At 36.9% G+C, this 12,884-nt stretch overlaps 1 protein-coding gene across 1 annotated transcript in view; it reads left to right on the top strand.

Annotated features, from left to right (window-relative positions):
- The window catches only part of CNTN5 (contactin 5), a 550,779-nt gene that overhangs the window by 499,695 nt on the left and 38,200 nt on the right, over nucleotides 1-12,884 (top strand). The window contains 2 exon segments of the mRNA XM_032488283.1: nucleotides 5,264-5,334; nucleotides 7,328-7,562. Of these exon segments, the coding sequence (XP_032344174.1) occupies nucleotides 5,264-5,334; nucleotides 7,328-7,562 (306 nt within the window).

Here is a 12,884-nt window from a genome sequence, read left to right as displayed (position 1 = left end):
CCTGTCTTCCTAGTCCCTGTGATACCGCACGCCAGCCATAAATCACGAACCATGTTCCAAGCCCTATGCTAAGTAAGCACTTGCCCTTCATTAAATAATTTCATTCACATATCAACCCTCTAAAGCACGGAGTGTTTATCCGAATCTTACAGACAAGAAAGCAGAATAAGAGAGGTTTAAACCTTGCGCAAGGTCACCTAGTAAGTAAGGGGCAGAGCCAGAATTACCATCTTACACCAAAGGTGGTGACTCCCAGGTCACCCCTCCCCCACCTCCCTTCTTCCTCTTGCCTGTCCCGTCTCTTCATTTTATCATACATTCCAAAAAATCTCACTCAAAGGTGATTTTACCTACCCTCTGCTTCTACTTCCTTGTGGAATACATGAAGTTCAGAGAAAATGAGTTGAGGTAAACACCATTTATCGTATATAATCACCTCCTATGTCCCTGACTGTTCCCATTTATGAGAAGATCTATGAATCAGAGAAGATCTATGAATCAGAGAAATCTTGCATTCCCTAAAATATCCTAGCCACAAGATTTGTGAATCAAAAATAATCTATTGCAGAGATTTTGAAATTAAAACAAGCTGAGCCAAAACTAAAAGAATGATTCCCATGAAGCTATCAAAACAGTATTATCCCGATTTCCAAAAGGGTGAGCTGTTTCAAGATCCCATGTGTATAGTTTCATACTGAACTTAGTGTTTATCGTAGAAGATTTTGCCACTTTTTCTTTTTGAAATCTAAGTAGATAATAACATTAGGTAATATTTATAAATTGCAGTTCCTGACACTGTGATAAATAATTGTAAAAATAACCTTAGTAACATATAATGGAAAAGAATTTGAAAAGAAAATACATGCATTATTTGAACTCACTAGGAAATGAGACTGATATTTTTTTTTTAATTTAGGAAAATCTTTCAATTTAACTCTTTCTGTAAAGTGAGCTTAAATGATAATCAGTGAACTGATGTATTTGTATGTTACATACTTCAGTTCAGGTAGGAAAAAAATGTTTGTATGTTTTTGAAATTTCCCTCTTGACTCCCACCTTTACAGTATAAACAATCTCCATTTCTTCCTTCCTGCCTTCTGTACCTTTCTTTCCAAACCAGTCGCTGGATTATGCTCCTAAGTTAGGTGGCCTCTCCCAAGCCTCTAACAAAGCTGTATTATTTAACGAGCCGTGTAAACATCTACTGTAATCTATATGGGAAACTTTTCAGGGAGAAAAGGGGGAATGGTAAATGATTTCATCCTGTCTTCTTTTGTTTAGTTGAGTGCTAATTAAAGCGTGTTATTAATGTGATTGACTTTGTTCAGACTATTACACTTAGAGTTCTTTGCGACTCAAGCGTAAAATCATGCATGTTTAAAATAAGGTAGTACACTATATTTTGTTCGCTCTGAGCATTTACTACCCAATGTATAAGATAAAAGAGACAAAAATCTACATTTCAATATGTCAGATAAGGCACTAAAACAGCAAGGCATTTACAGAGCATGGGAAAAGTATTAATCACGTTGTTCATTCATGCAAGAGCATTATTCAAAAAGATATTCAGAAGAATCAGAGTTTAACCCATTAACCATGCACGTATACTTGCTTTTCTCAGCTAATAAGCTCATGACATTTATCAGTAGCCAATGATGGGAGAAAAGCATCTAGCTGCTTAATTCTAAATCAGATTTTCATCAATTGTATTGAAAACATATGTGGTTTTAAGTAAATATGTATTTCTCTGAACTCAATGAAAGCATTTATTACGTTTGATCATATTAATTTTATGCTTCTAACAAGAATTATAAAACTTTTACAACAGAAGGGCTCTGAAAGATTAAGTCAAATCTCTACATATCATGAATATGTTGTTCTGTAAATAAAAGGATGTAATTAAAATCGGTGGACTCCGAAGTGTTGACTGCAGAGATGCTAATTGTGTGCTACCAACTTAAAAAGGAAATGAATGAGTATGGGTTTCACTGATCATCTGCATGTAATTAGGAAATTTAAGCCAATTAGGATTAGAGTACCCATCTCAAACAGTGTGATCCTGACAACAAAACACAATGCCTGAGTTGCATCTATTAAAGCTTTAGGTTTTCTCTTTTGGTGGTTTTTCTAGCTTTATTGAGACATAATTAACATATAACATTGTATTAGTTTAAGGTGTACAGCATAACGATGGGTTATATTTATGTACTGCAAAATGATTACCACAATTAGCTTAGTTAACATCTATCACCTCACACAGTTGCATCTTTTTCCTTGTGATGAGAACTTTTAATATTTGCTCTTTAAGCAACTTTCAAATATACGACACCAATATTGTTAACTATAATCACCATGCAGCATGTTATATTTCCAGGACTTCTTTATCTTATATCTGGAAGTTTGTACCTTTTGACCAGCTTTACCCATTTCTCCACCCCCCACCTCTGGCAATAACCAATCTGTTATCCATTCCTACCAGGTTTTTTTTAGATTCCACATATAAGTGAGATTATACAGTATTCGTCTTTCCCTGTCCAACTCATTTCATTTAGTTTAATGCCCTCGATGTCCATCCATGTTGTCTCAAATGGCAGGTTTCCCTTCTTTTTATGGCTGAATAATATTCCCTTGTGTATCTACACTACATTTTCTTTATATATTCAACAATCTGTGGGCACTTAGGTTATTTCCATGTCTTTAAAGCCTTAAGTTTTCTGTTAGTATTTCCTATTATATCTAGTAAGCCTTCTTTAAAAAGAATAATAAATGCTTATACACATATACTGTTAAAAAACAATAAACTATAATGCCTCTTTTTGTGTCATTTATTACACATTAAAATTGGAAGATCTTATTTCTTTACATTAAGTTGAATATGGGCTATCTTACCTTAGAAAGAAATTATTAGCAGTAGGAAGACTTCAAAGACTGATTTCAAATAATAAAATAAATTTTACAGAATCTAGCTCATATATGGACACATTGATGTAGAAATTACCCACACAGAAACAAATTAAATTTTACTTTCTTGGTTCCTCAAAGTGGATATTTTTAGCACATTTTTTCATTAGTTTCTTTTTAATTTTTTTATTCAAAAAGTTAACACTTTTAAAAAAAATTTAAATACGTTTTCTAAAAAAATGGAAGCATTAAAAGACAATAGGAACGATATGACAAAAGATCCAGGCAGAAGCTTTGACATCAAATCGTCACTTGTATTTCATTCTGCTCATACTTGTTAAATGAGCCTCAAGAGCTGCTCCCTGGAGAGCCTACAGCCTACTCTCGAACTCCAAGCTAGAGGTTCCAAGCATCCTTTTTGTAGATGATGCTTGAGGGCTGAAAAAAATGGAAACGTCGTCAGTGCCTAGTCTTCCCACAAAATCCATGGTCATAGGGATTTTCATAGTATCTTCAAAGGAAAATATTCAAAATCCTAAATTTAGGGTATAAATTTAGTAATTCCAATCTAATAGGTGAAGCAGGTGGCTCTGGTAAATATTACTCAGAATATTATTTAACTGTTAATTGCCAGAGATGAATGTGAAGCATATGTGTGCATGAATGCACTTTTTTTTTTTTTTTTACAAACATTGGTACTGAAAGAAGCTATAATGGCATCATCTCAACAAATTAACTTGCTTCCACTATTCATTTGACCATGCATCGATGGTCAGGGTATTCAGAACTCTGAGATTAGCCACTGAAGATACATCTGGAATGATGTATCCCTGCTCTTTTACACATAGAGTTAGACCAGCTCCTCCCCTAGGTGCCTTATCCATATCCTACACCAGAAAATGAATTCAGAAATACCGCTATATACCAGTAGTCTTGAGACGCGGTGTCACGGCACACTGAGACATCATTTATATGTCACTGATATGATAGGTAGTTACAATTAGGAATAACTTACAATTGTTAATAAAAAACTCAAGTTCAACCCGCTTGCTTTTCATATAAATTAGAGCACATTCCCAGTTACTGTTCTAAGACCATCGTTTTTCTTAGTTGAACTTCTTGTGATTTCTTGACTGAGAGACAAGAGGGTATCCAGTTCCACGTAACTCTAAGGGAATCATGAGATTGAACGCCACATGTAAATAGTCTTTAGCATGTCTGTAACCAAGAAAGAAGAAAGATTGATAGCTGCTTCTTTGTACATCCTTCTACATGTGAATGAGCAAGACAAGAACTCATGTCATGGAGAAAATTGCCAAGAAGTGAAATGTGCACCCTGGTGAATAAAGTTCACATATTTCAACAGAACCAATGATACTGTTCTCTCCCACCTTCGTGGTCCAAGGAGAATTTTTTCCCTCTTTCCAGTAGCATATAAATCTCACATCAGTTTTTCTGGTATGTAAAATGCTCTGTGAACATCCACCAGTAATTAATAGCCTTTCGTCCACGTAGGTAATATATGGGAGTGAATTTACTGTTTATGGGTATATCAACACCATTTAAAAACTATGCTGAGCTATAAAGGCAACGCTGAAGTGTAAAATTGCTAATGCAGGCTCATAGCCTGGAAAATGATTTCTTTTAATAGTTTTCTTCATTTAACAGTTCTTCATTTGAAAATGTTCCCTTTCAACTGCAGATGTTGTGGTTTTGTGCAGTGAAGAGGAAATTTATTCCTTTGACACATTTATTCTTTTAATAGTTATCCATTCGAAAGAGTTTCACCGGATACCTATATATTTGGGAGTTTGCAGAGAGATCCATTCCTAATAAGTTTTTAAATATATATATGTCTTTATTTATTTGAACGGGTTCTCACTCCATGGAGCTGTGGCTAGGATTTCTTTCAACTGGAGCTTCCGGGGGCTCTGGTAAAGCAGTAAGTCAACCTGTGGACTTCCCAGGGGCTTTGCCAGCCTGGAGACCACAGAAGGTTCACATCGTTAGAAAGGACAAAATGTGTGGGATGAGAAGCTTAACTAACCATTAGTAGATGTCCTTAGCTAGAGTGTTAATTATGATTTAGACCTTACTAACCATAGAGCATTTATAAGAGGACTAGTCTGGGGATGCAGGATGTGGCCATGAAAAATGAATGTCAAACTCTCACAGAGATTTGAAAGCAGGGTTTTGTTTTAATATTGAGTAAGACCACACTAACTTCAGACAAATTTTGATTTGTTTCTTTTGGGATGTTATCCAAGCAGAGGAGGGTTACGATACATTCTTATTGTAGGAATGCTTAAATTACACATCCGTGTATTGATTGTCCTCACTCTTGGCCCATGTTTAACCACAGTTCCAAAGACAGCACCCACCAACGTAAGTGGACGAAGTGGGAGAAGACACGAGTTAGTCATCGCCTGGGAGGTAAGAAAGCCTACTCAGATGTCAGAACTTGTGCAGTTCTTAGAAAATAAAGGTACACATAGCGTATCTGTGCTTGGTACAGAGTAAATAAATAATTTCTATTCAAACGAGGTTAAGAAACATCTTGAGCATACGTTACTCACATCACTATTCCCAACATGAATCTTTCTTGTTTTCAAACCAAGTCTAAAGCATGCCTTTCTTATAGGTGGTCTTAAGATAAAATTTGAATAATTAAAACACATCCTCTCACAAATTACTTTAGATGTCTGTCTGGCTTAGTTGGATATTAACTACTTCACAATTGAGTAGCGACCTTGACTGTTTTGGAGGCTAAAACCATTGAGGTTTCTGTGGAGTCGTGCCTGGGTTTTCTCATTTATCCCGTACGACAATCTTGTTAGTGGGGGTGATTTTCTTTGCTTTACAAATATTGAAACTGATGCACAGTTTGAGTACCTCCCTGAGAAGCAGCAGAATTGGGACTTGGATTACAAAACTCCTGCTCTTTAATGTCCCTCACCACATGACCACCGGGAATGGGAGAGGTAAAGCTGTTTTCCATGAAGCCACTTTCCTTCTTTGATGCTAAATTACTTTATTATCAAATATGGCTATGTGGCTCACAGAACAATGCCTTAGAATATGGAAATGGAGATTCTATTGGAGAAAACTGAATAAACTCCTGACCATCGCTAAGAATAGTGCTAGAATGTACAAAAATGTACAGAAAAACTTCTTTCTCCAATAAGAAATCTTCTGTGAGCACATCCTCTGTCTTGCTCTTCTGTTCATTCTCTCTGATTTCTGCAGAGGTGCTAACTTCCCAATCCCTGACCTTCACTGAGATCAAATCTCTCTAAATGGAATGCCTTCCCTGTCAGTTTTGTGTCTTCGTCAACTCAGGCTGCTGTAACAAAAATGCTATAGACTGGGTGGCTTGTAAACAGCAGAAATGTTTTTCTTACGGTTCTGGAGGCTGGAAGTCTAAAACCAAGACATTGGCAGCTTCGGGCCTGGTGATGGCCTGCTTGCTGGTTCACAGAGGACCATCTTCTCACTGCGTCCTCACATGGCAGGGGTGAGAGAGCTCTCCAGAGTCTCTCTTATAAGGACACTGATCTCATTGATGAGAGCTCCACCCAAATTACCAGATCACCTTCTAAAACTCCATGTCTTAATATCACCACATTGAGGGTTCAGAATTCATCACATGAATTTGGTGGGGGGGATATAAACATTCAGTCTGTAGTTCTTTGATAGAATAGGCTTTTGTCTCTTTTCCTCCACTCAAATGCACAGTTTCTCCTCAAATCAAAATTCAAAATAAAAATCAACAAATGTTTATTGGGTATCTAGTATTTGTCAAGCATTGCGTTAGGCAATGGCTGGTAACGGCGCCACTGACTAGCTAGTTAATCACAATGACTATTGTCTGTGGTGTGCAATTGATGCCTGTTTAACAGATTTTAATGCAAGCCATAGAATACAAGAAGTTTCTTGAAAAAACACTATATTCTAATTTTTTCGTAAGTTAGTACAGCACAAAAGTAATTGAGAAAAACACTAGAAGAAAGGTCTTACTTTAATTTCTCCTAGGTTTTCTATGCAAAGAGCCCTGCAGAGCATTACCAGTGACAAGATCTTCCCGACCACCAGACCATATGACAGTTCTCTGCTACGTGTTAAATTCTAGCACGGAATCACAGGACCTTTGTTTCATATACGTGACTAATTGGAGCAAATTCGTTTCACTTCAAGAGTTTTCAGTACTCTTGATACTCTCCTTAAATACCAACTGATACCATTTTTTTTTAATCTTTTACCTTTAAAGTCTTTTAAATTTTCAATGACTACCAGTGACCATGCTATGTTGGCTTCCAGTGTATTATAAAGATTACTCTAGTTATCTATAATTTTTTGAAAGATTGGAAGAAGTAGGGGGTTTTGATCAGTTATTTTGTTGATAATTAATTGCATTTTTCTTCTCTAGCCAGTATCTGAAGAGTTTCAGAATGGGGAAGGCTTTGGCTATATTGTGGCTTTCAGGCCCAATGGAACACGTGGCTGGAAGGAAAAGATGGTGACATCCTCTGAAGCTTCAAAATTCATTTACCGAGACGAAAGTGTCCCTCCTCTGACTCCCTTTGAAGTGAAGGTTGGCGTTTATAACAATAAAGGGGATGGACCCTTCAGTCAAATTGTGGTCATATGTTCAGCTGAAGGAGGTCAGTTTTTTTCATCCTTATTATTTTTATTTAATGTTTTAATACTTCATTTTGGTATGTGAATGAGATATTATTGTACATATTTAAGAAAATACATGTACACCAAAAGGGATAACAAAACTTACCCGTAGTCCCCACTATACTTTTTAGATATTTTTTTCTGAAATTTTTTTCCAAATAAATTTTATTGAAAAAATAATTATTCATCCCATAGACTTTGCTTTCTGTTCTTCACTCCCTGATGATATATGGCAAACATCTTCCCACCATAAATAACAATCTTAGTAATGCTTATAGTGTAGTCTATTCTCTGGATGGATGGACATTTAACCATTCTTCTCTGGTTTGAAATTTAGACCATTTTCTATTTTAACCCACTAAATTTAAATTTAGTGGATTAAAATAAAGACTGCATTTATGTGACTAATAAATAAAGACTGCATTTATGCGACCAATAAATATTTATTTCTTACCTTATACATAAAACATTGTACTGATAAGGAAATATCAGACAGGATTTTTTGTTGGCAACTTTTCACACATGATATAATTAAATCCTCATGACAGTCTTGTCTAATAGGCATCATTATCTCCATTGTAGAGAAAGAGATACTGAAGTTCAGAAAAGTTAAGGAACTTGCTAAAAAAAAAGTTACATAGCTTGTCACTGAGAATTAAACTCAGGTCTGCATAATCATTAAATCCATGATTTGTCTATAGCAAGCTGCCCTCATATGCATAACCTCATTGAATTCTCATATAAAACTCCTAGGTGGGCAGCACCTAGGCAGTATGCCCATTTTACAGATCAGCAAACTGTCAAACTGTGACAGTTCACGGTTTACAGTCACATGTGGTAGTGCTGAGCTGCAAACTCAGCTGCTTACCTCAAAAGCCTTGATTCTTTCAAGTTTTAATACAAAAGTATAATTTTCTGAATAAGAGAAAACCTAATAGTTCTAACTCCCTACAATTAGCTTTTTCTGTATAGACCTTCTATTCAAGTGCAGAATTTCATTTGGTCCTGCAAGTAAATACAGTGCCTTACAGTAGCTAAATTTGACAGGTGACTGAGCTAATGTTCCACCACAGGCAGTACAAATTTGACCTTCCAAATAATTATTGTTTACATCAACTGACCCTTTTACTTCCTCTGTGCCCATGTGTGTGGCTTGAATAGCTCAAGAGAATTATTCATCTTTGGGCACTGGGAGTTCTTGGGGGGAAATAAATAAGTCCATCTGAATATTGAAGTACAAAGGCAGTGTCTGATTTATGGAAGATGCAGTTTCTCAGTACAAGCTGCCTTGTGTTTTATGACGAGCCGAACTCTGAAGCAGAGGTAGAATGTTTACCTCAGCCCAGGAATGACCAGGAAAGTGAAGAATCGAGTAGTAAGAAGGAATCATAGGTGTTCTAATGAAATATTCATGAACTTAGCATCTCAAGTTTCTGATGTGTTTTCAGATAGTATAGCCAGTGTCCATATTAATTATATTAACTCTTCCAACCAAGTATGAGACAGGCATCTTAAGCCACAATCTACTCTTCAGGAAACTGAGGCTCAGAGAAAAGCTAAGTAACATGTTTAAATGCGTACCAGTAAATGACAGAGCTGTGAAAGCAACTGGAGTCAGTGGCAGAGTTGGGACTTAGACCCAAGTCTGTACGACCCCAAAGCTAATGCTTTAAACCATTACCCTATACCGCCTTACCAGGAACATTTATAATAATATTATTTTGCGACTGTATCATATTATTATACACAATAATAATATTTTGTATCATTTGTTACTCTGAAATCTGTTCTGCAGTATACATTTTATTCAGGAATTGCACATTCTTGTTGTTTTAATTTATTTAACCTAATTATCAAGCATATGGCCCCAAAGGTCACATGAGATGAACTGAAGACGTTTGTGAACGTGCTTTGTATGGTTAACACCCGTGCTGCCCTCAGGAAATCCAGATTTGTACATTTCTTGTCAACCTTGGCTTTGAAATTAAAGTATAGCAAGCACCACCAGTTGTTAATACTGTTTCCTTAAACTTGAAATGGCTTGCCTTTAGAGATTTTGCTTTCAAGCCACATAGGAAATATGCATATTTTCTTTCAAAGACACTGAGTTCGTTGGTGTAATATATCTCATAGTAACACTTCATTTATTTTGGTGGACTGAAATATGAAAGATACCAAGGAAATTAAATCCGGATAGAGTCTGCCTTAGTTCTGACAACAAAATTCAAACATATATTTAGCATTTGCTCACGAATTAAATTTACTAATTTGGAACCTCATGTGTAAATATGAGTAAAGTTTTATTAAATTGTTTCAGGCCGATAGGGCAGGACAACGGAAGGGAGAGAGCATTTGCCTGGAGTGCACAGAGCTTGGGTTCCAAGCTCACATTGACTGTCCAGTCTGGGGCATTTTTTTCACGTGTCTGAGCCTTACCTCCCTCCACTTTACAAAAGAAAGCCTAGAACTCGAACATCTCAGGAAGTCATTGCAAATGTAAAACTGAAATTTTGACAATCTATTCTGCATTCTGAAATACTCTTTTACATTTTAATTGTCCCAGAGTAGGCAGTAATAATAGATCAACTTTTGCTGTACACTAAAAAGAGGGAAATCCACCTCCTTTTCAGTCACTTGGCAAACTACTTTACTTGAAAAGCAATGAACATTTTCAAGTTTGAATCATTTTTTTAAAAAAATTCAAAACCTGTAATAAACTGATGAGATAATGTATTCATGCAGGTTCCTGTCCTTTGTGTCTGTGGACGGTCACACACATCCACAGTGTGTCTTTGTCACCATACTCTTGTCCAAAGCCCAACTGATCCAGACTCTGTTTCCCTGTAAGATAAATTGTTTCTTTGTTCTTCCGTTAACCTACTCCTCCTGTTTATCACCTCAAACTCCCTCCGTATTCCTAGATAAAGTAAAAAACGAGAGCAGCGGGGCAGGCTTCCGATCCCCATTTACGGGCATAGTTCCTCCTCTTCATATCATGATGTGGCTACGCACCCAGAGTGCCATGGAGAAGCCATCTTTTCACGGCTGACACCGAGCCATGAAGGGCAACGTGTGGGCTGCCGTATCAAACACAGCCACCAGAATTCATGTTGTTTGGAGGGAAGCACGGACCCCATGGGCTTCGAGGCACACCTTACAGCATTAGTTCTCCCATTTCCCACTCCCCGCTGGGACATCAACGGTGGAGGACACCCACATCCAGAACGCACTCCCAGAAGCACCTGTGTGCAATCCTTATGCTCTCCATCTTTTTCTTTCCCTCTCAAAGAGCCTGTTGGAATGCGAGTGAGAAGTACATGATTGTAGGGAAAATCTTGAATGTGATCTGTTATAGAAGGATTCATAATTGATAAATAGAGATACTTAGTCAATCACTTGGGAAGTGACCTTGACTTCTGCCACTCTGAGGCTGACCGTTGCCCTAAAGTACTGCCAGAAAAACTCCAAATGGTTTTTCTGCTAGTACCTTTGAGACGTTGAACCCTTTCAAGATTTCCACAACAGAAGTAACCCTGAAAGGCTCCGTCAGTGAAAAGCAGCATCTCTCATAAACCTGGGAGGAAAGAGATCTGCCTGCCATGGCTCCCATGCCCCCTGCACATATATCAATTATCTATACTCTGAACCAGGCAAGAACGACATGCATTCTAACTCTGATTTGACTTCAGATCTCTAGGGTATGGTGTAATCCCAAGCAATACCCTCATTCTGGAAACAGTTCTATTTTTTTATTGAAGTATAGTCTGTTTACAATGTTATGTAAATTTCTGGTGTACTCATACTGATTCAATATATATGTGTAGATATATATATTTCTTCTCATATTCTTTTTCATTATAGGCCATTACCAGGTATTGAATATAGTTCCCTGTGCTATGCAGTAGGACCTTGTTATTTATCTATTTTATATATGGTAGTTAGTATCTGCAAATCCCAAACTCCCAATTTATCCCTTGCCCCCTTTCCCCCATTAACCGTAAGTTTATTTTCTATGTCTGTGAGTCTGTTTCTATTTTGTAAACAAGTTCATTTGTGTTATGCTTTAGAAAATTGCAAAGTTCCAACATAAGTGATTTTAAAGTGCATGATGTAAGTGACAAAAAGTAATTTTTTTTTCCAACATGAAAAATCAAATTGGTTTTCACTTCTACATTTCTAGAAACACTTATTAGTTAAAGCTACATCCATTTTCCACTGAGTTCTTGTTACTATGGCTTTGGAAAGGGAAAGAATCTGAGCATTCAGTTACAGCTACTAGAAAAACAGAGGGAAATTAAATATATATCATATATAATATAGGTTATGAGCAGGTTGAAAGATTTGTTTATATGTGATGTGCTTTAGCCTTTTCTAGTTTCTTTTTTTTTACTTTTTCTTTATGTAAAAAGTATGCTGCTTTTATTTTTATCAAAACCAAAAAGCTCCTCCTTGTTTGCAAAAAACAACATGCAGTTATCCTCCTGCAAACAGAGCTACACAGCTCATATTGAAACCCGACTTCATGAGGTGTCATTCTCCAGATAAGTCCTGAGCTAAAACTGAGCTCAGTGGGATTTATGTGGACTTGAAAATTAATAAATTGGCATATTAGCTGTAAAATACAAGGAATAATTTCCTGTCGTAGCCAGATGATCCATTTGGATTAGAGCCTGTAAAAGTTCAACTACAGCTGTCCTCACTGAATTTTTAAATAATGAAACCATAACCCTTCTCCCAGGGAGTGTGTTAAGCTCTCCGCTGATTAATGCTGTTGCCCACCCCTCCCGGGAAGTCAGACGTATGATCAATATCACAGGCACATCCCCCCATATTACTTGGAGAACTCCAGCTGCTAGGTCACTTCACACAAATGTATCATCTAAATTCATGAACATGGTAATGCTGCACAAAATTTTTAATATAACAGAAACTGAATCCTATCAGTCAACCTGTCCACTTCAAAAACCCCAAGATTGTAGCGAAGGCGTTAGCCATGGCCTAATTAGTATCATCATACATGAAAGAAAAGAAAAGAAATCACTTTAAATCTTTGAATCTATTAGACATAAGGCTGGTATAAATCTCAGAAATAAGTCCTTGGGTTTCCATCCTATTGCCTGAGTGTACCGGACAGAGGTGAGAGTGGCAGGAAGCGTCCCGTGATTTATGGGAGAGTTTTAGAGACGCTGGGACATGACAGGATCATGGGGTCAGAGCAGCTGTAGTTCAAAATTACCCAAAATTCCATGAAACGGGAAGAAAAGGAGTTGACAGTAAGCCCGTGTGAGGGTTACATAGGAGAT

The sequence above is a fragment of the Camelus ferus genome, chromosome 10 (assembly GCF_009834535.1).
Source record: "Camelus ferus isolate YT-003-E chromosome 10, BCGSAC_Cfer_1.0, whole genome shotgun sequence".
NCBI lineage: Eukaryota > Metazoa > Chordata > Mammalia > Artiodactyla > Camelidae > Camelus > Camelus ferus.
This window is presented reverse-complemented; position numbering and strand designations above follow the sequence as displayed.